A 27,493-nucleotide genomic window follows, 5' to 3' on the forward strand; every position below is an offset into this window, starting at 1 on the left:
TGTGATGTCTGTATGTGTGTATGTGTGATGTCTGTATGTGTGTGTGTGTGTGATGTCTGTATGTGTGTGTGTGATGTCTGTATGTGTGTGTGTGATGTCTGTATGTGTGTGTGTGTGATGTCTGTATGTGTGTGTGTGATGTCTGTATGTGTGTGTGTGATGTCTGTATGTGTGTGTGTGTGTGATGTCTGTATGTGTGTGATGTGTGATGTCTGTATGTGTGTGTGTGATGTCTGTATGTGTGTGTGTGTGTGTGATGTCTGTATGTGTGTGTGTGATGTCTGTATGTGTATGTGTGATGTCTGTATGTGTGTGTGTGTGATGTCTGTATGTGTGTGTGTGATGTCTGTATGTGTGTGTGTGTGATGTCTGTATGTGTGTGTGTGATGTCTGTATGTGTGTGTGTATGATGTCTGTATGTGTGTGTGTGTGATGTCTGTATGTGTGTGATGTGTGATGTCTGTATGTGTGTGTGTGTGCGTGTGTGTGATGTCTGTATGTGTGTGTATGTGTGATGTCTGTATGTGTGTGTGTGTGTGATGTCTGTATGTGTGTGTGTGTGATGTCTGTATGTGTGTGTGTGATGTCTGTATGTGTGTGTGTGTGATGTCTGTATGTGTGTGTGTGATGTCTGTATGTGTGTGTGTATGATGTCTGTATGTGTGTGTGTGTGATGTCTGTATGTGTGTGATGTGTGATGTCTGTATGTGTGTGTGTGTGCGTGTGTGTGATGTCTGTATGTGTGTGTATGTGTGATGTCTGTATGTGTGTGTGTGTGTGATGTCTGTATGTGTGTGTGTGTGTGCGTGTGTGATGTGCGGACTGGTCCAGGCACCCAGCGGGTTCAGGAGGGAAGCTGGGGCCCCTGTAGGGGCAGAGGGTCCCTTCTCTTCAGTAGGCCCTGTGCCCCCAGGGCCAGGAGTGGGGGAGACAGAGGGCTGCCTGGAGGGCCTACGCCAGCTCCTCTGCCTTCCTCACGGCTGACCTGAAAGGCTCTTCTTTGCAATTTCTAAACTCAAGGCCCATGTTGACAGGCGGCTCAGCGAGGCTGACCTGTTCATCGGGTTCCCAGGTTGGACGGTGGCCCCTGTCTCTCTCCTCCGGCCGCCGAGGTGGCCTGGCCCTGGGCCCGCCCTGAGGAGCTCATGTCGGGGCGGCCTCCGTTCTCTGGGAAGGGACTGTGGGCAGCGCCGCCTGGAAGGGGTGCCCAGTGCTCCTCCCTGCGGCGGGTTTGCATGTGGAGTCTGCTGCTCCCAGCCCTGCTCTTAGTAAAAGGCAGCACCGTCGCTGTGAGGCCGTTACAGAGCCTTCTGCATATCCCGGGTCATTTCCTGGGTGCGGGGGGACTGGGTGCTGAGGGAGCCTGCACGGTAGAGAGCTGCCGGGAGCCCACAGTGGCCTGTCCCCTCGGACGGCCCCTCTCCGACCCACACTGCCTCTCCCCCTCTGCGCGGTGCTTGCGGTCCCGAGAGGCTCAGAGGGGCGAGGCCTGAAGCCACATCCGCCACCCCCCTCGGCCGCTGTCACCTGCCGGAGCGGGCTTCCCGGCAGAGCACGTGGAGACACTCTCTCGGCCGGGAACCTCCCTCGGGGGGAGACCAAGCGCGGGGCCTCGGGAAGGTGCCTGGGGTATGAAGTCTTCAACATGCATTTGCCAGAAGCCTCTTGATTCGACCAAGAACATGACAGCCCCAGCGCCCCGCGCTCCGGGCCGGCTGTCCCGCCTGCTCACCGCGTGTCTGTGGGGTGGCAGATGGCGGGCGAGGCGTCCTTCCCACGGAGGACCTGTGTGAAGCGGCGCGGGACCTGGGGGCCTCGCTCACGCTGCGGGCGGTGGCCCGTGGGTGGGGGGAGGATGCTGAGAGAAGGGGCAGCGCTGCTCACGGCCTCTACGCCACCCCGTGTCTCCCCAGCCCTGGGCAGCGGCCTAGCTCTGGGTGCGAATCTGTGCTTTCCAACGGAGCCTGACACGCGCTGGTTTCATAAGAGAGAGAGGGTCTATATCAGCGTCATCACAGGCACAATTCTCAGGGCGGAGCAAGCAGCACATGTTGTAAAATAGATCTCTGTCCGCAACTTCATTTCCAGAACAATTACAGCAGAAAACATTCAGAGATTACATCGTCCAGGAGCCACTGCCCAGGGAGAACCACTGAGCACAGAGGGCCGGCTGCTCCCTGGAGCTCACGCTGAGGGAGAGAAGGTCAATGTGAGGAAGGAGGACCGTCCCCTGCCGCTCCCGCTCTGCGTCCCCAGCGGCGGCAGGAGAGCTGCGCTGTGGGCGGGGAGCCGGCCTCTCGTCCACCTCACGCACCCTGGCTTCCAGCCGCCCCCTCCCCCCGCAAGGCCAGGGCATTTTGTTAATGTTTTAGACACTGACATGGAAGCACGGGGAACTGTGAGCACTGTGTCTGCTGGGCTTGAGATCAGTAGGTTAAGCATCGTTTGAACTATAATTACTGTGTTTGCCTATGTGTGTATGTACGTGTTAAATCTCCATATCTATCTGCCTGTCTGTCCGTCACGGGCATGTCGCCTCTAGAACGGGCCGACAGACATTTCTGGGGATTTTGCAAGCCGGTGAGGGTCCCGTTGGGAATGGAAAGTGGCCACGGCGGGACTATTCAGAGCACAGAAATGGGACAAAATTGCAAAAGTTTTTCCCTTTGGAGAGAGAGTTAAAGAATTTACCAACACACCATGGCTGAGCCAAGAAAGGGACGTCACAGTTCATCTCACAGGGTGAGCAATAATCAACTCAAAAAAGGAAGTATCCCGCAACTGAACGTAGCTAACAACTTAATAAACAGGCGTAAGTTCCCCCTACTTTTCCTATTAAATAGCTTGAAATTAAATGATAAAGTTTAGTCTATTTCTGAATCACGGACTGCGCTAGGATGTCTGTAGGACGTACTTGGGAGGGAGGCCTGTGGCCTTACTTTTAGTTGCAGATCTGGATGCTCACGCTACACGCTCATGAAAATGAAGCAAACCTTTCCTTTTGGTGTGGCTTTTCTGTGTTTATTTTCTGTAAACTGCCCCTTGGTGCTAGTGAGGCATTTTGTATGGAATCTGTGCCTGTGTGCCTGTGCGGGTGTATTCATACACACAAACGCGCATACACACAGAGACACACGTTAATTAAATATTCTACTTAAAACCCAGAAGTGACATGTGAGTGACCAGCCCAGCAGCCCTTTCTCTCTCTCTAAGGAGTCCCAGCGCCATCCTCTCCACTTCCTTTGCGTGCAGAGCGTGTGGTCTAAGTGCGCACCCCCGGCTCAGGGGCCGTGGTCCTGGCGTCTCAGGGGCCGTGTGAATGTCACCTTCCCGCCGGCTTATCTGAGGATGTGTGAGCCCAGGGCGGCCTGCGGCCCAGCTGTGCGCGGGACTGTGCGCCGGGGACTGAGTCAGAGGCCGAGCTTGGCTCAGCAAAGGAAGTCGTGTTGGGAGGGAGAAGGGTTTTGATACCTGGAGGGGGGTTGGGGGTGGAGGAAACTCCGAAGTGGACAGCTCTGCAGCCACAGGCGGCGGGCGGAGGCCAGCTCAGGAGAGACCTAGCCTTTCCCCCTGTTGTGATGACCTTGCTTCTCCCTGGAGGCCTGGCTTTGACCTTGACCACAGGATTGGAGAGGTCCATGGGGAGAGCCATGGGGCCGCTGACCCCGAGTCCTCAGGTAATTCCACAGAAATCAGTTTTTAAAAATGAAAGCCAGGGCCCAGCCAGCGTGGCTCCGTGGTTGAGGGTCAACCTATGAACCAGGAGGTCAGGGTTTGATTCCCGGTCAGGCCACAGGCCCGGGTTGCGGGCTGGATCCCCGGTGCAGGGCGTGCAGGAGGCAGCCGGTCAGTGATTCCCTCATCACTGATGTTTCTCGCTCTCTTTCCCTCTGCCTTCCTCTCTGAAATCAATAAGAATATATTTAAAAATACAAAATGAACCCAGGGCCTTCTGATGGCGGCCTGGTGCCGGCCAGTCGGAGGGAAGAGGGGGTCGCTGCGGAGGCCCCAGCACACGCTCCAGCGCTGGGTCCCCGTGAGCCACTGTGCCCGAGTCACCAGCTTCCCGGACGTGCAGCAGCCGGAGTTCAGGCCGCGTGAGTCCCGCGGTGACGCTGCCTCGAGAGCAACCACACCCCCCACAGGGTGGCATCTCTCCGTGGGCTGAGGTGTCAAACCCGAGGTCCCTCGAAAGGCGTTTCTGGAGTCCCGTGTGCTGCTCAGGCTGCGATCAGAAGCCTGGCTTCCCGGTGACATGCAAGGCGGAGGGAGGCCCCGTCCGCGGGGTCCGAGGCTTGGACAGTAAATCGCCTTCAGAAACGAAGGCCAGGGCTCCCCCCACGCCGAGGGCTGGGGGCCGGACCGGGGCCCGGGAAGCTGCTGCTGTGTCGGCTCCGCTGGGGGCCTCTCACGTCCTCAGGGACCCGTTCCCGCTGCGACGTCCCCCTCGGAGTCCACGTTTGCGGGTCCCACGCCCGACGCGGCTTGTCATGAGGAATCGCTGCCGGGACACGAAGCTGCTCTCAGGGATTTTGTTTGTTTGTTTCAGTAGGAGAGGACGTGAGCTTCGAGCTCAAGGTCAGAATGGGGCCTGTTTTGTCAAAGCTTACGGAGCCCGTCAGTGCGCTTGCTGTGAAACAAGTCTTCCTCGATTTCCCATCCACGGACGGAGTCTCAGCGCAATCGCACGAGCGTCCAAACACTTTGGAAAGGAAACCTCCCGAGTACTGAGTCCAAGACAAGGCTGCGGAACGCATGATTCTCGGCGGTTTAATTCCGTGTCGGTCCACAACAGCCTCCACCCGGGAAATGTTCATCTCTTGAGTCGGGGGGAGTAACCTTCTTGAGTTAATTTCTTCCTCAGCATTTACAAATGCTGACTTTCATGATGATGTATATTGAGGAGGAATCAATAAAAAAAAGCTTAACTTATAATGTTCTGAACGTAAATGTTTCAATGATCATAAAAATCTTTCTATGCATTTCTTAAATACTTTGAATGGTGATTTCATATATAAACATATTTCTACAGGTTATTCTTCATCTTCAAAACACTGTCTGCTTAAATACTCAACAAAAATGAGTAATTATTTAAAAATATTTTTATCATCTTATAAAATATATATGGTATTGCTTTTGGATCTTGCTCGATCTCTTCATTTTCCAAGTGATTAACCCTGATGGATTATATAAATTTATGTGACTGTCTTTAATTATATTTATAAATTTCTTGTCACATATTTGAGGCAAACCTGAGGAAAGATCATTGAATAATTATTTTTTTCTCTTGTAAAATATTTCATTTCTCCATTTTCTTCTTTAGTGGTCTTTTGAAGAATCCAATCTGTTGAGAGAATACCCAACATAACACCATTAATAACTTGAATTTAAGTAATAAATACCAATCTCCTTGAATAGAAATTGATTTACTACGACGTTAACAATTCTGGGCATTCAGATAATTAAACATAATTGAGAGAGCCTTTTTTTTCATTGACCTATGGAGAAATATTGAATGTCAAGAAATGCTGTCACATTACTAAGTCATTGTTAACCTTTCCACGGGTTACGTACATCACCTCCCAGTGATCACTGGTGCAGGCAGTGCAGTAACCTCCAGGGCTCGGGGGAAACATTTTGGGACACACGCACCCCGCAGTGAGCTGGCGCGGTCTCCATTCTGCCATTGTCTTTTCCCGGGGACGTGGCAGAGAAGTTCCCCCTACAACTCTGCGGGCACGTGCGGCCCTGAGAGCAGAGGACCAGTGAAGGAAGCCGGGAGCAGCAGGCTCTCTCTTCCAGGAGCCTGTGAGCGGGGAACCGCATTCTGTGACAAGTGGCACCTTGACACCACTGAGCCGGGCCTCGGGTGCCACCGGGTGGCCATGCCAGGTATTACATGCAGAGCGCGGCTCTCTCTGACAGGGAAGAGCCGGAGGTTTGGGAAGGCGGACAGTTCCGTCTTGGAGACTTTGCTGGACAAGAGCTATGGACTCTAGTTACTGACCTAACGGCCGCCAACCTACGTCCTGAACGTGGTTTTGTTCGTCTTCTCCTCTGAGGGTCACGCCCCCAAAAAGAGGAAGGTGGTCACCTTTAGAGTCAGTGATTGTGACTGTTGGCAATTTGATGGGAGAGACACTTGTTGCTTAAAGCACTTGATTAAAAGATAACCCTGTTGCTCAGGTTTTAGAAACATGAGTGTGGAGGGGAGCGGAGTGGGGAACAGGTGAAAAGGGAAGGGACTGAGAAGCAGATGGGCCGTTACAACAGGAATGTAGAGTACAGTCAACAGTGTCTTAACTATGGATGGTGTGGGGGTGAGGGCACTGGAAATATCAGGGAGCACTTTGTAAAGAATAGGATGGTCTGACCACCATGTGGTACCCCTGAACCCAATACAGAATAATACTGGGGGGGGGGGGGAGAAAAATGAATATGTATCCACAATCTGTATTTTTAATATAGTTTATCTATTTAACAACGCAATTGGTTAAATATAGGGTAAATGCCAAGTTCATGTTAAATTTGGAAAATATTAAATTCAACTTTCTATGGGATTTTATTCTCTATTAAATTGATCTTAAAAGCTGTGATCTCAGTTTTGCTTCTTTAAAAATGAAACATTAAGAGTTTTAAAAATCTGCCTACCTCCGTTTAAGCACAAGATCTGGGTAAACACAGGGATCTACCCGCAGAAAACAGGTGTTACCAGTTTTACAAGAGGATTTGAAATAGGAGTCTGTGAATCTATACGGTTTCCCTTCTGTCAACTAATTACTAAAATCCTCACCTCTCAGGCAGGCACGGAACCATGGCATGACATGTAACCTATCTGTTTATACGTTAAATAAGCATTTGATTTTTAGGATACATAGAAGGGTGTGATTAGGATAAGGCGTATCTTAACCACGATTCCACTGCATACATATCCTTAAATGGACATGGAACCCACCCTTTCCTTTCCCTCTGCAAGAGAGTGTACCTTCTCCTCTGCTTATAAAAGACATGTACACGTAAAGTAAAATGCCCAGTGTGTGTCTCTCTCTTTCTCTCTCACACACACACACACGCGTTCCCTATAATCCCAACCGCTAGAGCAGGGGTGGGGAACGTTCGGCCCGCGGGCCATATAAGGCCTGAGAAATCGTTTGGCCTGGCCCTGCCAAGGCATCAGGGGTGAGTGAATTAAGTGTTGGACGGGCTAATTTTTCAGTCGGTCATTTTGAATGGCCCTCGGAGGATGTCATGGGTACCCCACTGGCCCTTGGCAGAGAGAAGGTCCCACCTGCTCTAAAGGGATCCTCCTTGATTTTTGGATCTTTTTTTTTTTTTTTTTTACAAAAATGGGATGTTTGAGATACACTTTTCTTTCTCCTTTCCCTCAGTCCTGCTTCCAGGGTTTTCCACTGCCGTGCGGCACCGCATGGCGCCGTGCGGACACCAGGTACCTCAGCGCTGGCGGGACACCGAGGTGGGGGTGGGGCGAGGCAGGGGGGAGGGCGGCTCACCTTCCACAGGCCCAGGATGAGCAGCAGCAGCAGCAGGAGGCCGGCGAAGGCGCTCAGCAGGATGACCCACAGCGGCACGCGGCCCGGCAGCACGTCCTTGGACACCTGGATCGCCAGCTGGAAAGGGGGGGCACAGGTTGAGGACGCGGGGGAACAGCTTTCAGGACCCCGCACACTGCACCCCCGGCTGCACTTCCTGCCACACAAGGTACTCAGCTCCTGACTGCCCCGGGAGGTGCTGGGCTCACACGGGAAACGCCCTCATCTCTCCACAGCTCCACCGCGTCGCATTCACTGTCACCCAATGACAAGCTCGTCCTTCAGAGATGCACAGAGAGCGGACTGTCTGCGACCCGCAGGTCAGAGGCAGCGGGGACTGTAACCCGGGGAGAACGGAAACACGCTCTAGCCCAGCGATGGCGAACCTTCTGAGCTCGGCGTGTCAGCATTTTGAAAAACCCTAACTTAGTGCTGGGTCACATAGAGAAACTTTTTGATCTTTGCAACCATAGTAAAACTAAGACTTATACTTTTAATATTTATTTTATATATTTAAATGCCACTTAACAAAAAAAAAAGTGAGTTTGCGTGTCACCTCTGACACGCGTGTCATAGGTTCGCCATCACCGGTCTAGACGGTCACAGACCTCAGCGCGCCATCACAGCAGCATCCACGTAGGCGGGAGTGCCTGCTGCCACAGGATTTGGACATAAAACCCTGAGCAAGTCTTATTTTACTGGTAATTCTAATGTGCGTCATCTGTTTATTTTTCACAAACCGGGTCTAATTTCACACAGGAAAATGCACACGTGCCAAGCGCACCCATAAAAGATATTGGCAAATGTGTCACCCCGCCTGTGTCTCCCCGTGACCGTGTCTCCTCGTGACCATGTCTCCCCGTGACCGTGTCTCCTCATGACCGTGTCTCCCCGTGACCCTGTCTCCCCGTGACGGTGTCTCCCCGTGACCCTGTCTCCCCATGACGGTGTCTCCCCGTGACCCTGTCTCCCTGTGGCGGTGTCTCCCCGTGACGGTGTCTCCCTGTGACCCTGTCTCCCCGTGACGGTGTCTCCTCATGACCATGTCTCCCCGTGACCGTGTCTCCTCATGACCGTGTCTCCCCGTGACCCTGTCTCCCTGTGACCCTGTCTCCCCGTGACGGTGTCTCCCTGTGACCCTGTCTCCCCGTGACGGTGTCTCCCTGTGACCCTGTCTCCCCGTGACGGTGTCTCCCTGTGACCCTGTCTCCCCGTGACGGTGTCTCCCTGTGACCCTGTCTCCCCGTGACGGTGTCTCCCCGTGACTGTGTCTCCCCGTGACATGTCTCCCCGTGACTGTGTCTCCCCGTGACGGTGTCTCCCCGTGACCCTGTCTCCCCATGACTGTGTCTCCCCGTGACGTGTCTCCCCGTGACCGTGTCTCCCTGTGACCGAGTCAGAGCCAGTGAGTTAGGTCTGAGCCGAAGTGAACCTGGGGGAGGACAGCTGCTCGAGGTCCGGCTCCTCAGGTCCCCCTGTGGGTTCCACCTCCACGACCCTACTCTGCCCTGTCCCATCCCCTAGGTTTCTGAGAAAAACATCGAGGGTGGATATGGGCGACTAACAACAGCTCAAGCTTCTGCATGTGCCTTTCCCAGGGACCATCTCTAGTGCTTCCCCCAGAGAGAGGAGGGAGGGGAGGGGAAGCTGGCAGGGGAGGAGTCCGCACACTGGCCGCCCATCAGACCTCGGGCACCCGGCCGGTCACTGCTGGGCGCAGGGACAGACAGGCACCGCGGCTCAAAGAACTCCCCGAGATTCAGACATGAACCAAAACCTGGGGGGGACCGGGCCTGCTCCCAGGTCACACAACTGCAAGATGGTCACTTTGGAAGGCAGCTATGCTCACCACTATACCACCAACGCCTCCAAGATGGTCACTTTGAGTAACGCTAACAATTCAGGGACATTTCTCTTTAGGGAAAGATGTACAATAAAGAGCGCCATGGAGGATTTTAAAGTAACATGGAGGGGAAAGAAGCTAATTCTAAAACGTTAACTGTGCTAGGGTGAGGGACTGCGGCATGGAAGGGTTACAGAAGGTTACAGAATGTGCTGGGAGGAGGAAATCAGACATGAGAAATTGAACGTGCTCGGAGGGAGGGGGATGTATGAGGAAGAATTGTGTTGCCAGGCTATGAGGATTGTGTATGTGCTGGGAGGAGGGACTGACGTATGGAGGGGGGTTGCAGGGTTAGGAACCATGGAAGAAAAATTGCTAGATTGTCTTAGACCAGTCAGGTGTGACTCTGTTTACCCCCCCTTTGTGCTTATGAACTTTCTGTGAGCTTCTAAGGTAACACTGTTTTGCTTCTAAGGTAACACTGTTTTGCTATAAAAATCATAATGCACACTTGCTCTTTGCCACATGCCGCGAGGCTTCCCAGAGGGGGAAGGTACGGGCCGTGGTCAGCTGGCCAGCTTAATAAAAGGCTTTCAAATTTAAATTCTGAGTCGGTGGTCTATCTCGTTGAGCCAACCCATAACATTAACGAAACACATTTAGAAATAAAACGTACACTTTTCCAATAGAATGCACATGATACACTTTTTGGTGGGCGCTTACTGTGAAATTCTGGCTCCCTGTGTGGGGGATTGTAGAGAGCGCCTGGGAAAGGCCTCTGAGCTGATTGTCAGCTGAATCCAGCAGTGCCCGCAGAGCCATGCCCTGGAAACATACCTTGCCAGAGGCAGGTGTGTTGTCAGCCTGACCTTCAGCTCAGGCGCCAGGGGGTGGGTTTCACTATCTAAATCCAGCCAAGCACCAGGAACAAACACGATGATCCGGGCCCACCCAGAAGTGACGATGACAGAGAAGCCCCAAGAATGCACATAATCTCCTTTGTCTTGGGATTTAGTAAGATTCCCTGGTATTTTGCCATATAAAGTAAACACGCTGTATCGGCTCTGGGTCACTGTCTCTCCACCAGAGGACGGCTGTCCCACCGGCCCCAGCTTTTTCCTTTTATCTCTGTGTCTGTCTCTTTCTTTCATTTTCTCAATCCCCAGCCGCCCCTGCTCAGGAACTGGACCGCTCTCTAGCCGCGCTGGACGCGGAAAAGAGAGAAATATTTATAGGGGACAACCTCGCATCTATCCACTCAGCGCTGCTTAGACAGTAGGTACACGTTCTATGCATATGTCCTATGTGTTGTACCCAAACATTCCTTAAAGCGAACATTTATGAGGTCATTGACATTTAAATTATTTAAGAGAATACTTTGAAATACGAAACGTTAAAACATCTGAACATGAGGTAGCTTCCGAAGAGACTTGATAGCAATAACCCCACGGCACAGCCCACCCGTCCGTGACTGGAGGGAGTGAAGCCGAAGGACCCACATCTGTAGCCGACGCTTCAGCCTCACTTAGCAATGGGGCAAGAGGAACATCTCAAACCCCGTCACTGTCGCCAAGGGCTCAGGCCTGAGTGTGTGCGAGGGAATAAGGCTCCCTTCCTGTTTCATGTTTCCCGGTGACTAAGTGAGGGAACGTGGGAAATGGCAGGTGTTCCCGGAGAGGGGAAGACCCTTTCTGTACAGGAACTGCTTTCCGCATCTGCCCGCAGACGCCGTGTGGTCTACATGTCAGTGTTCAGGCGGGAGTTACAGATGCTTTCTTCATCATCGCGGTAAAAATAAACACATCGACTGACTGGGAGAGTTGGAAGCAGTGGAGTCATAGGTGGCGCGTTAACGGCACACGCCATGGTCCCCCCCGCCACCCCCTCTACCCCACTGTTTCTCACTAAGAAGATTGAGGCTGGACTCACACTTGAGGTGGATCAAGTACAATTTGAAGCAAAAGTGTCTGTCGCCCCCTGGGGGCGGGGCTAGTCACTGCTGGGCTCTGAGCAAAGGCCACACACCAGGTCCCCACGTGGGCAGGACGACAATGTTTCACCGCCCGGAGCCCACTCACCTCTCTCTGCTGGCTGCTGGGGCTGAGCACCAGCGACGCATTCTCACTCCGAAGCTCCGCCCTGACGGTGAGATTCAAGCTGGAAAAGCGCATCTGAAACGCAAACAGGACTCACTTGCAATATGTGTGTGATGCTCATCGCAGCGAGAGCTGGGCGTGTGTGAGTGCTGCACTTTCTTGGTGCAACTTCCCGTAAGTTTGATCTTATTTCCAAATAACAGATTTTTAAATGAAATTTGTGGGGGTGACATTGGTTAGAAGGATTGTGTCGGTTTCGCGCGTGCGTTTCCACGATACACTGTCTGCATATCGCACGGTGGCCCCCCCACCCAGAGGAAACCCTTATCCCGCCACCGTCCAGGTGGCCCCCTTCGCCGCCCAGCCTGCTCCTGAGAGATGAAAGACACGGGTTTTGCTAACATCCAAGTGGAACAGGCGATAGCGAGCGATGGCTGTGTCCCTACCCTTCCTCCCTGCTCTCACATCGTCACTCAGAGCCTTGTTCCTCTTGCCCCGTGGTCTAAATCACTTCTGTTCAGGTGCACCCTTAGCAAAACAAGCCTCAAACCCCGCCCACCCTTTGCGTAGCGAGGCGTGAAATAGATACACTCCAATGATGAGGTGTGTAGAGGGGTCTATTTAGGATTAAACATCAAATTGCCAACATCGGACAATTGGTGACCTGCAAAAATAGCAACTTAGTATGATCAAATGCAAAAATGGAAATTTCATATAATGAGCCAAATACTCCCAAGAGAGAAACAAATACTACAAAAGACAGTGGACTAAGTTCTAGAGTAGTTTGCTGTCAGGTGTATTTGACTTCATATGCATATCCCATAGACACAGGCACTAAGGGGGTGAAGGCCTAGGGTGGGGGGCAGGGGTGGGCCAGAGGAGGCCAATGGAGGGGGAGAAAATATGTAATACTTTCAACAATAAAGATTTTTAAAAAGTTCTTCAAATATATATGTGTGATAATAAATGTGTGTGTCTATTTATTTAGCTATCGCTATAGACAGAGAGATGGTCTGATTTAACACAGTCAATGCGTCACACATGTTAGCGCTGTTCTCTGTTAACATGTCAAGCACTGTCTCTCTATAAGCCTTTGACTCTGAGCTGAGCTCTACACTATTACGAAATGGTGTTACAAGGCGTTTATCTTCTGAGAGGCAAAGGATGAGGATGAGGAGACTGGGAAACGCAGACACTGGAAGGGACCTTGAAGGTGAGACAAGGAAAGCGAGGCCCGGTGGCTGGTTAGCAGAGCTGGGCTCGGACCACATCCTTTCAAACACCCATCTGGTGGCCTTTCCACGAAGCCTCCGCTCTGCACACGCTAAGGAAGGCCCGGACGTCTGTCAGCACGACCACTTCACGAGCGCTGCGGCCACTCACCTTTATGAACGTGGGCTTCCACAGGACCAGTGACACGTTGACCTGGCTCACGTCAGCGGGAGCCAGGCTGCAGGTGATGGTGGCGAGTCTGCAGGTGCCGCAGTCCTGTGGGAGGGCAGAGGTGAGCATCAGTGCTCGCGGCATTGGAAGACGGAGGTGACAGTCGTCTGCGGCAGACGATTTCAGTGCACACGGACTCTCTCCCTGGGCAAGCACGGGCATGGGGCGTGGGACGGTGCCGGGGGGGTGGGGTCGGGGGGGAGGGAGCGCTTGTCTGGTTTCCCGACTTTACCAGCATCGTGCCTCGCTTGAAATCTTCCGACGTGAGTGTGACCGTCTTCTTCCCTGAGCTGATGCCGAGAGGGTCCTGGAGGTCCCTGGGCCTGCAGTTTGCGTTCTAGGAGAGGAAGACAGGCTTTAGCAGGCGACGCGAACTGGCGGAGGGACATGCATCCGTGCGATGACACGAAGGGGCCGTGAGCGACAGTCAGTGACCGCCCGCGCACGTGCGCGATGCTCCACCCACCTCCAGGCAGCACCCCTGTTTCTGAGCCACTTTTGAATTGTAATAGATCGCGGCGAGGATGGAACGGAAAGGACGGTTGGCTGCTGGTAGAACTCACTATCCCATAAGCCAGCGGTTCTCAGCCGGGGTGCCACGGCACGCTGGTGCGCTGCGAGAATTTTTAAAACAGGCGATACTTGCCCGGCAGGTGTGGCTCGGAGGGCGAGTGTGGACCTATGAACCAGGACACGTGCCCGGGTTTCGGGCTCGATCCCCAAGTGGGGGGCGGGCAGGAGGCACCCCATCAATGGTTCTCTCTCATCATTGATGTTTTTCTCTCTCTTCCTGTCCCTTCCTCTCTGAACTCAATAAAATATATATATATTATTTAAAAAGAAGTCTCTTTTAGTTTGAGCACCTCCAACAAATTAAAGGTGTAACAAACATTTGAGGCACAAGTCAAAGATGGGTTATCTGAAACCCTCTCTGATTGGCTAGTGACCCCAGATGACACGCCCGAGCCCCAGACCTGGGCGCTGGGACGGCGACCCACTGGGAAATAGGTCCATGGCTGAGGGGGTGAAGAATGATCTCAGCTGAGATCGCCCTGGATTTAGGGGGGCTCCCAACCCACTGGTGAGCCTGCTTGTACGGAGACAGGAAAGGGAAGACGAGGCAGAGCCTGGGTTACGCCGCCACAGGTGAGGGACGCCAGGGTCGGCAGCAGCGGCCAGAATCTAGGAGAGTCGGAGAGGGACCCCCCCCCACCTGCCCTCCCCACCCTCCGGCCTCCGGAGAGAACCAGGGCTGCCCACACCCCAGTGGCAGACCCAGGCCTCCAGTGGTGAGGGGACACATTTCTGCTGTCCTGAGCCACCCGGTTCAGGGCGATCTGTCACCCCAGCAGCTGCAGGGAAGGAATACACCTGCTCACGGGGGAGGTTACTGGTATGTAAAATGGTTCCAAGTGCCTCCCCACGCTCCTCTGGTAAAGCTCTCCGTCACAGGGGCCCGCAGAACAGGAGCGGTAAACACGACGGAGAAGGGAGCAGCGTGGCACGACCCACGGGCCCGGGACTTACGTCGGACGAGGCCCACCGGCGTGGGTACAGCACAGGAAAGCCGTCTGCCGTCAGGTTGGGGAAGGACACGGACAGCCTGAGCTCTGGCATCGGGAAGTGCCCGCTTCTCCTGACCTGCGGGGAGAGGCAGAGGCGTGACCTTCTCCCCTCCGCAGCGCCCGGTCCAGCCTCACGGACGGATGTGGGCCTTCCCTGCCAGCAGGTGGTGTGACGCTCTGAACCCCCGAAAGGAATGCAGTTGGTGTATGACGCCGAACAGAGAATTGGCATCATAAACAAGCCCAAAACAGGGGTGCCTGGTGTCGGCGTCCATGCACACCAGGCACAACCACATGCTGTCCTGCACCCTCCACTCCCCAACGGGACCCAGATGCCAGAAAAACCAGAATTAATGTTTTTCTTTGTCATTTTCCAATGCTATGAACAATTCCAGAAGAAAACTGTTGAAATAAAGAGCATTACTTTAAGACAGTGGTCGGCAAACTGCGGCTCGCGAGCCACATGCGGCTCCTTGGCCCCTTGAGTGTGGCTCTTCCACAAAATATCGACTTCTGCGCATGGGCCACGAAGTTTCAATCACACTGTATGTGCGCGCCCGCACGTGGTATTTTGTGGAAGAGCCACACTCAAGGGGCCAAAGAGCCGCATGTGGCTCGCGAGCCGCAGTTTGCCGACCACTGCTTTAAGAGGTGTCAGTGAGAACATAAGTTATGGTCTAATACATAGAAAGAGTAGCAAAGAGCACACTGAGATAAACATTTACTTGTTGAGTACAGGGAAATGTTACCAAGACAATTTCAAATAATCGCTTTCTGAAATAGTTGTAGTTATTTTTTAGAAAGTGCTTTACTCAGTCATACTTTTTAAAAAGTAAATATTGGAGGTAGTATCTATTTGATTTCATAGTTTATTTTTCTAGAGAATCGTTCTAATTTATTGTGTCTTATTATCAGAAAATTAGAGAGGTAGGTCTTTAAAACTGCTTCAGAGATAATGATCAATTTGAAGAAAATTATTTTAAAGTACTGAATTATAAATAAAAATATGTTGATATATAGAAACTGGTGAACCAAAATGTTTATGTGTGTCTGTTAATACTTCCATTTAATTTATAAATGTGCAAATAACTCCTTACAATACTAATGTACAGGTGCTTTCTTACCAAGTAGAAGATATTAATTTCATTCCCAATGTCCTCAGTGGAATTGATCACTTCAGGGACAGTCTCGTTGGCCGTGATTGAAATGTGGTATTCACTGGCAGAGCTGGAGGGAGTGAATAGGAAGAAGAGAAGTAAAACACAACAAAGTTTAACTTTTATTTGACCTCATTCTTTCTCTTTCTTCATGTCAGGGAACCTCACAAAAAATATTTATTAATAGAGATTTCAAATCAGAGGCAAGCTCTTTTACCCCAAAGCCGAGAATTAAGTCTTTGAGGGGCATCAGAAGGATTATACATACTTTAGTTCAATACTCACTGATACTTAAATGGCCTTAATATGCTAAAAAATGTATAGTGTTTCCAATAAAAATCTCATTGTTACCAAATGAAAATTGTCCATGAATTCATTGATCTCGCATTTAGTGAATAGCAAGGCTAAAACACAGAATTTTTGGTATTTTATGACTTTTAAGGAGGTTGAAAAAAGTTGTTACCTTTTCCCTGTTTCAAATTCTACATTTACGGCTAAACTTAAAAATGCAATCGTTTCCATGCAACTTCTCCATGATCTCTTGGGTGAACTTAGGATAAAGTATAATGCAGATTTTAAGGAGCACTTCCGTTTTGAGCAGACAAATAAAAAATATTTGTAAGTATTTGCCAACATTTGTTTTTATATAAATGAAAAAATTCTTGGAAAAAGAGTCAGTGTCCCAAGAGAAGTGAATATAGCAAAATAGAAAAATAGCCAATAAAATGTAAAGGCTAAGAAACAAGCAGTGTCTACATGGATAGCCTACCATCTTCCCATTTTTGTGGTCTATTACCAGTAAAAGGAAAATGCCATAGAAAAGAGAAGAATAAAGTGATAAGACTTTTCAACTAAATTTCACCCTGATTCTTATACCATTTGCATCCTCTGCACAGCTAAGTCATCCTACATAATAAAGAGGTAATATGCAAATTGACTGTCATGCCCTCACACAAGATGGCTGCCCCCATGTGGTCACAAGATGGCCAGCAGGGGAGGGCAGTTAGGGGCAACCGGGCCAGCAGGGGAGCGTTAGGGGGTGATTGGGCTGGCAAGGGAGCAGTTAGGGCAATGGTTCTCAACCTTCTGGCCCTTTAAATACAGTTCCTCATGTTGTGACCCAACCATAAAATTATTTTCCTTGCAACTTCATAACTGTAATGTTGCTACTGTTATGAATCGTCATGTAAATATCTGATATGCAGGATGGTCTTAGGCGACCCCTGTGAAAGGGTCGTTCAACCGCCAAAGGGGTCGCAACCCACAGGTTGAAAACCGCTGGGTTAGGGGGTGATCAGGCAGGAAGGCAGGTGAGCAGTTGGGAGCCAGCAGTCCCGGATTGTGAGAGGGATGTCCCAGATTGGAGAGAGTGCAGGCTGGGCTGAGGGACACCCTCCCCCAGTGCATGAATTTCATGTACCGGGACTCTTGTAGAAGTATAAAAGGGCAGCCAGGAGCTGTGCTGTGACTCAGAGACCGGCCTTTGCGAGGGGCCTGTCTTCCTTGCACTAGACCGGAGTCTGGTCTCCAGTGCTGCCCGTGGCATTGGCACCTTGTGCTTCAGGTTGTTTAGGTGCCGGCTCTCAGACCTCAGAGCGCACGGGCTTCCCTGGAGGGCTGATTTAAGTCGATTCCTGGGCCCACCCCCAGGGTTTCTGAGCCAGAGGTCTGGGGTGGGGTTGGGGGTGTTGAACATTTGCCTCTCTATAACTCACTAGGAGCTCTGATGCCCTTGGCCGGGGGCCATGGCCACACTTTCAGAAGCCCTGGGTCAGTAGAAAGACATCAACATAAGAAGGCAGTTTGCATCCAGCCGGCATAGCTCAGTGATTGAGCATTGACCTAGGAACCAGGAGGTCACGGTTTGATTCCCGGTCAGGGCACATGCCCGGGTTGCGGGTTTGATCCCCGTGTGGGGCGTGCAGGAGGCAGCCGACCCATGATTCTCTCTGATCGTTGATGTTTCTCTCTGTCTCCCTCTCCCTTCCTCTCTGAAGTCAATATACAGACATATTAAAAAGGCAGTGCACTCCCACCTGGAGAACTGGAGCCCAGCTTCATACTTGACGGGGATAGCGATGCTGGCTTCGTTGTCGGAGAGGGTTTCCGGAGGCTCCTCGCTGTCACTGGAAAACACACGCACATCAGACAGACACGCACCCACGCCCCTCCCGGCACTGCCGAGCGTGAGGCAGAGAAGCGCAGGCTGGTACCTGAGTAAAAGCACAAAGGAGCTCAACCCCCGAGTTTTCAGTGGGGTGAGGAGGGGGCAGAGGAGACAGTGGAACAGCTGGGGTGACAGCCACAACGGGTCAGTCCCGCTTCTCAGACTCCAGGGAGGGTAATGACTAGAACCCTTGGGTCCATTCTTAGATTCAAGATCATAGGCTTCTCTCCTAGGAATACAGGCTTCCTAGGTCCAAGTTGGGGCGCAGAACTGCTATGTTTTTTGCATACAATTCTTATTTATCAGAGATGAGGGCCTTACGGAGACACCACCGGGGTCACCCGACTGAGAGCGAATCTAAAATCTCTGTCTTCACTTCACAGTCTCTCCACAGCAAGCCCTCGGCGCTCACAGTATCTGTTAAACGCTTACTCCTCCCCTGGATTTAGTTATCATTTCAAGGACACGCTCTGTAAACGCATGCAGACAGGTGTATACACACATGTACACATACCTGCACCTCACAACCCCGTGTATTATGAAAGCACGGGCAAGCGATTGAACAGTTCCCATGGCTGGCTCTGGGCCAGGCTTCGTGGGCCTGTTCTTGCACATGGACACACTGTGGGCAAGTCATTGACTCCCCGTGTCTGGGTTTGCTCACCTACACAACGGGGATTGCATTTAAATAACGGATGACTGAGGAGTGACAAGTGTGACGTGCTCGACACGGGAAATGTCAGTGTCCGCTTTCATCACTGTTATTACTTTCACACACGCTCCCCCAGGCGGACAGGAGCCTAGGGCTGGTGGCAGGATGGACGCTGAGGGCCTCACTGCCTCTGCCTTGTTCCCAGCGCGTTGAATGGTTGGAAGCAGTGACGGCGCAGTGACAGCCCCGCTTGGGTAGACATACCTGTGTGACGGGGCTCTTGTTCTGAATCCCCATCGCCCACCGTGTCCCACAGCAGACAGACACACAGACCCCAGAGAGGCAGCTCCGCACCCCCACCTCCCTCTCCACGCCGACACGCAGCCCTCGCCATCACATGGCAGGCGCACGCTCGCATGTGCCCGTACATCTGCGCGAAACTGACTTCCCACTGTCCCTCCACGCGGCCTGGTGCTCTCCCTCCCTCCGCGCTTGGGCGCGGGCTGCACAGCTGGCCGGAAACGCCCCACCAGCAAACGCCACGGACCCCTGTGCTGGCGAATTGCTCCCTTCCCTTAAGGACCTTCTCCAGGACAAGCTCCCTGACCAGCCAGCCCGGGCTCTCCTTGCCCAGGAGGTAAGCCTGGCCCCTCCGATCAGTCTCCCACACGGGCTTCTGTTTCTCTCACGGTCTGTCCCATTCTGCCCTGCATGACAGAATCCACACTCCAGGCTCAGCCTCTGGTGGTAATCTTCACCCGAGGAGAGGTTCGTGCCCTTAGTGACTCTTGCAATCCCTACAGGGACTAATTCAACATCCTGTCCATTGTGGATTTCAAATAAATACTAGTTTCGTTCAAGTGAGTCGTGCACCCAGAATTAATCCATTCATTTATTCTCTCATTTATTCATTCATGCTCTATGTGTGCGGTGATTACGAGAGGCCAGGCACCATGGCGGTTCCTTGGGAATAAAGCAGTAAGAGGCAGAATTGTATCTCAGGAGCTTCGGGTCCACGGGATGATTACACTTGGGGGAAAGGTAAGCCACTATTTCCCTTTTCGTGGTAACCCTTTCGCTTTTTTAGTCTATGTTTCTGAGCTGTCTTTCGGAAGTGCTGACTGATGTGGATGAGATTTATTAAACTACCAATAGAGGCCATAAAACTAGACCTGCCCAGGGGTTCAGTTGACCGTGATGGGCAGCCAGTGGAAGCTGAGGTTAGCGAGGCCTGTGGACTTGTAAACGAATGTACTGCAGTTTGGCAGAGGTAAGCGATGCGATTACAACATGTTCTGCTAAACAAATGGTTTGACCCAGTTAGAGGATTAAATTGTTTCTACCAAATAAAAGTGTCCTTCTCCTGCACGCACACACATACACCAACCTTGTTGCACTTAAGTGGATGGTCACGTTCTCCATGAGATAGGTCGTGTTAAATTGAAATAATATTTTGAAAGTTACCTATAAAATAAAAAGATACAACTTTAGTTTAGGGCCAGATAAAGAAAGCATTTGCTTTGATTAAAATATCCAGTTACATAAATGATATTACCTAAACACAAATCATGAAGTTACTTAAGACATGTTATCTTTCAAAATAAAAACTCCTCACATCTCAAAAAATGGAATAAGATATGATGTACATGTACTTTTCAACATGAAATGTAATATGCTTTGCATGTCAATATTGAATTTAAACACTTTATTACAGTTATATTAATAAATATAATTTATACTACCCATAAAGCATTACTATGAAGGTACAGCCTATTTATTTTATTATATTACCATAGTCTACAAGATCACAATCATAAACAATGTAATTATGAAATGATCACAATTAAAGTCTCTTTATATAAATCTTCAAATATCAGCAACTATCTATACATATGTATTGTAAAACAGAGGGAAAGATACTTGGTCCCATTTATTTCATAATGTAAAAAGGTTTTGAATCTTTAAGGGATAACAACAACAAAGGAAAACCAAATAAAAGATGTGGCAATTTAGAATAAAATATTAAAAACCAGTGAGTTTTGCTTACAAAAGTTTGCATAGTTAAAATATCACCTCAGGAAAAATGGAAAATGTGTTGTTATGCTGACACGCGGATAGAGGCAACTTACTGTTAGAAATTGTGCCTGCGCATACATATGAATTATGTAATGCGTTATTCTTCACAAACACCAAAGGCAGACCAAAAGCTAGGTTTTTTTAAGACATATGCCAACAGCAGAGTTCCCCAAAATGTTACACATAGTGGCCATATAACCCAGCAATTCCATCCCTAGACTTACACCAAAGAGAATCGAAAACATGTGTCCACACCAAAACCTGTACACAGCTATTCCCAGCAGCATTATTCATAGAGGCCAAAAAGTAGCAACAACCTCGATGCCCATCAACAATGGAATATTATTTGTAAATAAAAAGGAATGAACTGCTAATACATCAATGAACCTTGAAAACATTATGTAAATGAAGGAAGCCAGTCACAAAAGACCACATATTGTATGACTTCATTTATATAAAACTAGAGGCCTGGTGCACGAAATTCATGCACAGATGGTAGGGGATGGGGGAGGAGATCTCTTAGCCCAGCCTGCACCCTCTTCAATTCAAGGCCCCTTGGGGAATGTCTGACTGCCTCTTGCAATTGGGGACTGCTGGCTCCTAACCACTGGCCTGCCTGCCTGCCTAATTGCCCCTAACCATCTCTGCCTGCCTGCCTGCCTGATCGCCCCTAACTGCTTCCCTACCAGCCTGATCACCCCTGACTGCTCCCCTGCTGGCCTGATTGCCCCTAATCGCCTCTGTCTCAGGCCCACACCCGAAACCCAGGATTCCCTCCTCTGGCCGGTTGCAGGCACCGGGACCTGGGCTTCCCTCCCTCTGGCCAGCTGCAGACACCCAGGAGCTGGGCCAGCTTCGCCCGGGCCAGCTGCAGCCGCAGGAGACCGTGGGTGGGCAGCTTCACCTAGGCCACACCCGCAGGTGCACGGGACTGCGGGGTGGGCGGCTTGTCCCTCTCCCCGGCTGCAGGTACAGGCACAGCCGCTGGTGCCGGGGAACGCGTGGGGGGGAGGTGTAGGGGGGGGCAGCTTGTCCCTCTCCCGGGCCTCAGCCTGGCTGATCCCCATTCCTCTCTCACGAGCTCATTTGTGCCTGGCTTGTCCCCATTCCTCTCTCCCCAGTGTTGAGTGTCTGAGCTGTTAGGGCGTGATGGTGTGAGGGTGTGATGACCATTTGCATATTAGCTCTTTATTATATAGGATGTCAGAATAGGCAAATTCATAGAGAAGGAACGTAAATTAGTGGGTGTCCAGGGTTTGGGGAGGGACTGTTGAGGATAAAAGAGTGGCAACTGGTAATGTGTACAGGGTTTTTTGGGGTGTGTATGTGTGTGTGTGTGTGTGTGTGAAAATGTTCTAAGATGGATTGTGGTGATGGTTGGACAATTGCAATTTGGAATTATACTAAAATCCATTGAATTGTCCACTTTAACGGACTGAATTGTATGGTATATGAATTATATCTCAATGAGGCCTTTATTAAAAAGAGAGAGAACAGCAGTGTTTCTGTACAAAGTTCTAAACAAGCCGTTGGAAAGATTATTGCTCCCACAGGTCAGGAAAGCCTGCTACATAGCACTGCAACCTGAGGGCTTTCTAGTACCAGGCACGTCACCCCTTACGTCTGTGATTTTGTCTTGGTGTCTGAGTTTGACTTGTGCCATAATTAATTGCCTTTGATTCCCAGAGCTCAGCATTTGAACTCGACCGTCATCGCCAGCACCCTGGGCACCATGAGAAGGAACGACCTATTTGGCTTTGAGTGTGTTCTTCACATCCAGTTGCCACATGCATTGGTACAGCCTGCTTACCATTTCTCCTCTCCGCAGGAAAGGGTAGCCCACCTTACATGTGAGGTTATGGTTGGACTCACAGCTGTCTTTTTGGATCGCCTGGGAAGAGAAGGGAACAGAATTAGAGCAGACGCACAGGTGGAATCCTTAGGCTGGGTCTTCTAGAATTTTCCCAGCTGTCAGGTGGGGTTAGTTATACTCTATCCCATTAAAAATAAAATGCCATTTAATATGAGACATCAGCCCGGCCGGCGAGGCTCAGTGGTTGAGCTTCGACCTATGAACCAGGAGGTCATGGTTTCATTCCCGGTCAGGGCACAAGCTTGGGTTGCAGGCTCCATCCCGAGTAGGGGGCATGCAGGAGGCAGCCAATCAATGATTCTCTCTCAGCATTGATGCTTCTATCTCTCTCCCTCCCTCCCTCTCCCTTTCTCTCTAAAGTCAATAAAAATATATTTTAAAAAATATGAGACATCATTATTTTATACACCAAGAATAAGAATAAAATATGCTGACAGACTAATCCACACACCATCGACTGTGAAATACAACTTCAGAAATGCTAACATGTGGAGGAGAAGGGTCTTTCTACTTTAGGATCGCTGCTCTATAGTGATACCTCCGCACAAAAGGATGAATGAGGATGAAATAAGGGAGCCGGGATGGAGGCACATTGCGGGTGTTGTGAACAACGTACTGACTTTGTGCGTTGCTGTCTGCTCCCCACCGAGGCCATGAATGAGGCAAGGGCTACACGGCAATATTTCCCATCACAACTTTGCACATCTGGATTTATAACTAACATTCCTAACCGAAAATATGTGGCTGTAATGTAGGACCTGTTTTCAAGCCGGTCTTAGTCATGTGACTAAGCGATGTCTTAAGAAATGGAGAAAAATATCTGTGAAAATATAATTTATAGGAACTAGACATTAGAATTTTTAAAATATATTTTTATTGATTTCAGAGAGGAAGGGAGAGGGAGAGAGACATAGAAACATCAATGATGAGAGAGAATTATTGATTGGCTGTGCCTCCCGCACAACCCCTATTGGGGATCGAGCCCACAACCGGGGCATGTGCCCTGACCAAGAATCGAACTGTGACCTCCTGGTTCATAGGATGACGCTCAACCACTGAGCTGTGCCAGCCGGGTGACAATAGAATTTAGTATCTACACTAATAAAAGAGAAAAATGGTAATTGGCGTACGACCGCTACCCTTCCGATTGGCTAATCAGCGTATCCTTATGCAAATTAACTGTCAGCCAAGATGGCGGCCGGCAGCCAGGCAGCTGGAAGCGAACGTGAGGCTTCCTTGCTCCAGTGACTGCAGCCTGCAACGTTCCCCGCCTGACTTGCAGGCCTCTCAGCTGGCAGTTTGAAACATTCTAACAAATATAGCCGGCTGGGATCTCAGAGCTGAAGTTATACATTGTTTCGATTACAGAACGGCAAACAAACCAGCAGCGGAAGCCTCAGAGCTAGAGCCAGAGCTAAAGCTGGCCCAGAAGAAAAAAAAAAAGAAAAAAAGGAGCGGTTGGGAGCTTCAGTCAAAACCCCTAGCCTGAAAGCAGCCCTCAGCCCCTCACCCAGACTGGCCAGGCACCCCAGTGGGGACCCCCACCCTGAAGGGTGTGTGACCAGCTGCAAACAGCCATCATCCCCTCACCCAGACTGGCCAGGCACCCCAGTGGGGACCCCCACCCTGATCCAGGACACCCTTCAGGGCAAACCAGCCGGCCCCCAGGCCTCTATCCTATATAGTAAAAGGGTAATATGCCTCCCAGCACAGGGATCAGCGGAGCCACGAGGCCTCCTGGCACCAGATCAGCATGACAGGGGGCAGCGCCCAAACCCCCTGATCGCCCTGCGGCTCTGTGTGTGACAAGGTGTGGCATTCCAACCCCCTGATCGGCCCCGCTCTGTGTGTGACAGGGGGTGGTGCCCCAACCCCCCCCCCCCCCCCCCCACGGGCCCTGCTCTGTGTGTGACGGGGTAGAGTCATAACCTCCCCATCGGCCCTGCCCTGAGTGTGACAGTGGTGGCGCCCCAACCCCCTGATTGGCCCTGCTCTGTGGGTGACAGGGGGGAGCTCCCCAACCCCCTGATGGGCCCTGCTCTGTGCGTGATGGGGGGGGCAGTGCCCCAACCCCCTGATTGGCCCTGCTCTGTGAGTGACAGGGGGCAGTGCCCCAACCCCCTGATGGGCCCTGCTCTGTGAGTGACAGGGGGCAGTGCCCCAACCCCCTGATTGGCCCTGCTCTGTGCATCACAGGGGGTGGCGCTGCAACCTCCCCATTGAACCTGCCTTGAGTGTGACAGGGGGTGGTGCCCCAACCCCCCAGTCGGCCCTACCCTGAGTGTGACTGAGGGTGGCATCGCAACCTCCAATCCGCCCTGCTCTGTGCATGACAGGGGGCGGCGCCCCAACTCCCCAATCAGCCCTGCTCTGAGCCCGACCAGGGGCTGCACCTAGGGATTGGGCCTGCCCTCTGCCACTCAGGAGCAGGCCTAAGCCAGCAGGTCGTTATCTCCCGAGGGGTCCCAGACTGTGAGAGGGCACAGGCCGGGCTGAGGGACCCCCTCTTCCCCCCCGAGTGCACAAATTTTTGTGCACCGGGCCTCTAGTTATATATAACTAGAGGCCCGGTGCATGAAATTCGTTCACGGGTAGTGTCCCTAGGCCTGGCCTGCCATCAGGTTCCCCTGCCTCCCCGCCTCCTCCTTCCCTCACTCCCTCAGCGCCCTGCTGCCGCTGGTCGTCCAACATGGTCCGTACTGCCCCCTGGTGGTTAGCACATGTTATAGCAAGTGATCGAACTCCCGTTCTCCTGGTCGAACTCCCAAGGGGACACTTTGCATATTAGCCTTTTGTATATATATATATATATATATATATATATATATATATATAGATAGATAACTATACTGGCTTTTAAGATGAGTAATACTAAAATTATTATTTCATTTCATGATGAATTTACATAAATACATACAGTATTTAAACTCAGGAGGGTTCATTCGGAGATGGGAATTAAAGCTAAGTTTGTGTTTGGAAGGATGTGCTGAGGACTCCTGATGCAGCATCCGATGCAGCTATATGTCGTGGCCAAAATAATGGGAAAACTTCTGGCATGACGAGGAGACACTGGCATTCACACAGCTCTCTCGTCCAGGAAGGACTTTACACAGACAGTGGGAATGCGGCCTTGATTCTCTGCAGGTGAATGTTCCTTCGCTCAAGCCCTGCATTACCCCCTCCCGGGCATCTGGTGAGCTGTTTTGACTTTGATTGTCATGTTTACTTTTTCCTTGACTCAGCACGTGGAGGATGCTATGAGACAGAATTTTGATCCATCGGAGATCCCTTCCTCGTACTGTGCCCCAGAGGGGGCACCCATCTCTAAAAAATCAATCTAAACTAAAACTCTAAAGAAAATGTGGGCATTTTTATCAGTAGAGACTACTAATTTTATACAAAATGCTTTCTTTCCTTATAAAATCAATATAATAAAAACTAGAGGCCCGGTGCACGAAATTCATGCAGGGTAGGGTCCCTAGGCCTGGCTGATGAGCAGGGCCGATCAGGTTCCCCACCTCCCCACTCCCTACCTCCTCCTTCCCTCACCACCCATCTGCCCACTTGTGCGCCACCACCATGTGGTTTCCCCTCTGTCCTGCCTCCCCGCCTCCCCCTTCCCTTGCTCCCTCAGCACCCAGCTGCTGCCGCTGGTCACCCGCCATGTTCCCCGCTGCCCCCTGGTGGTCAGTGCATGCCATAGCGAGCGATCGAACTCCCAGTTCCCGGTAGAACTCTGGAGGGGACACTTTCATATTAGCCTTTTATATAGGGAGATAATTAGTTCAGCCCTGGCCAGGTGGCTCGGTTGGTTGGAGTGTTGTCTTATACACCAAAAGGTTGCAGGTTTGATCCTGGTCAGGGCACCTACAGGAGGCAACTGATCAATGTTTCTCTCTCACATCGCTGTTCTCTCTCTCTCTCTCTCTCTCTCTCTTGCTCTCAAATCAATAAACATGTCCTCGGGTGAGGATAAAAACAAAATCAGTTCAGTGGTATGAAAAGGGGTTCAATAAATCATTGTCCCGAGAATCAATGAACAAGAACCAGAAAGTTACCTCGATCCCCGAGAAAACCAGGTTTGGGGAGTAGTGCACCATGGTCCTGGTGTTGTAGGCACTGTCCCCTTTGTTTCTGACGGTGAGGCTGATGTTGAACTTGTCATTGTGGGACCGGACAATCAGCAGGTCCTTCTCCAGCGTGGACACGTCCAGGGCGACGTCCGAGATGCACTTGTCCTTGTTCCCACAGTCCTTGGCGAAGGGGATCTGAAACATCACAGGGGTGTCCTTAGAATCAGGGACCACCCCCGACGAAGGGGCATGACATACTGACACAGGCGTCCCCCCTCCTGCAGGGGGCAGGCTTGCTGCAGAACCACAGGCATGTTCTGTCGGTCCCTAGAATGTGCAGGGGAAAGGGGGAAGCTTCTGCTTTTGGATATAAATTCTCCCCGATCTTTAAACAAGCAGTGTTAGCCGACAGTTTCACCGGCTTCTGTCTGCTGGAGTAGAATGGTTTTATAAAACCAAGCCACGTACACCGAGGTCTAAATCTAGGAGAGCACAGTTTCACACTCAACTGTGACCGTGAGATTCTCTGTCAGAAAGAACCAAGTCCTTAGGAAGATAACAGAGGTCCAGTCGGGGCTGGGCAATGGTCACACCATATAACGGAGCTTTCCTGACCGCCTTCACACAGCCCTTCCTCTCTGTCCAGTGCATCACCAGGACGGTCCTTTCTGCCCTCCCCAAGCTCCGGAGTCTGTCCTCGCCCTCCATTCCCACCCTCCTCGGCCCCCTCGGGTCCAGCCTCATTTCCTCCCTGAACTAAATGAACAGCTTCCCAGCTGGGCTCTGGCACCCTGAGTGCCACAGGTCGGACACAGGTGCGATGATGTGGCTCTACCTGCGCCTCCTGCCTCCGCCCACATGGCCCTCCCCCTGCCCTTCATCTGCAGCTGCAGGTCAGGGCCAAGGTCAGTGTAGTTCTCTCGGGGCCCCAGGACCTCTGCACATGTCCCTCTGCTCAGAACGCCACTCCCTCACTCGCCTGGACAGGACGGATATCC

General features: G+C 51.3%; 1 protein-coding gene across 1 annotated transcript in view; it reads right to left on the reverse strand.

Moving 5' to 3' along the window:
• Nucleotides 1-2,061: 2,061 nt before the first annotated feature.
• ITGA1 (integrin subunit alpha 1) overlaps nt 2,062-27,493 on the reverse strand; it is a 118,724-nt gene continuing 93,292 nt past the window's right edge. Inside the window, exons 19-29 of the mRNA XM_070411758.1 lie at nt 26,481-26,690; nt 22,360-22,440; nt 19,861-19,937; nt 17,691-17,780; nt 15,622-15,724; nt 14,460-14,573; nt 13,165-13,269; nt 12,873-12,977; nt 11,472-11,564; nt 7,512-7,628; nt 2,062-5,344 (exon numbers count right to left, since the gene is read on the reverse strand). Of these exons, the coding sequence (XP_070267859.1) occupies nt 5,300-5,344; nt 7,512-7,628; nt 11,472-11,564; nt 12,873-12,977; nt 13,165-13,269; nt 14,460-14,573; nt 15,622-15,724; nt 17,691-17,780; nt 19,861-19,937; nt 22,360-22,440; nt 26,481-26,690 (1,140 nt within the window). The 3' untranslated portion in view covers nt 2,062-5,299. The remainder of the gene's footprint in view (nt 5,345-7,511; nt 7,629-11,471; nt 11,565-12,872; nt 12,978-13,164; nt 13,270-14,459; nt 14,574-15,621; nt 15,725-17,690; nt 17,781-19,860; nt 19,938-22,359; nt 22,441-26,480; nt 26,691-27,493) is intronic.

The sequence above is a fragment of the Myotis yumanensis genome, unplaced genomic scaffold, assembly GCF_028538775.1.
Source record: "Myotis yumanensis isolate MYYU_CA2020_CCGP unplaced genomic scaffold, mMyoYum1.0.hap1 SCAF_4, whole genome shotgun sequence".
Classification (NCBI taxonomy): Eukaryota; Metazoa; Chordata; class Mammalia; order Chiroptera; family Vespertilionidae; genus Myotis; species Myotis yumanensis.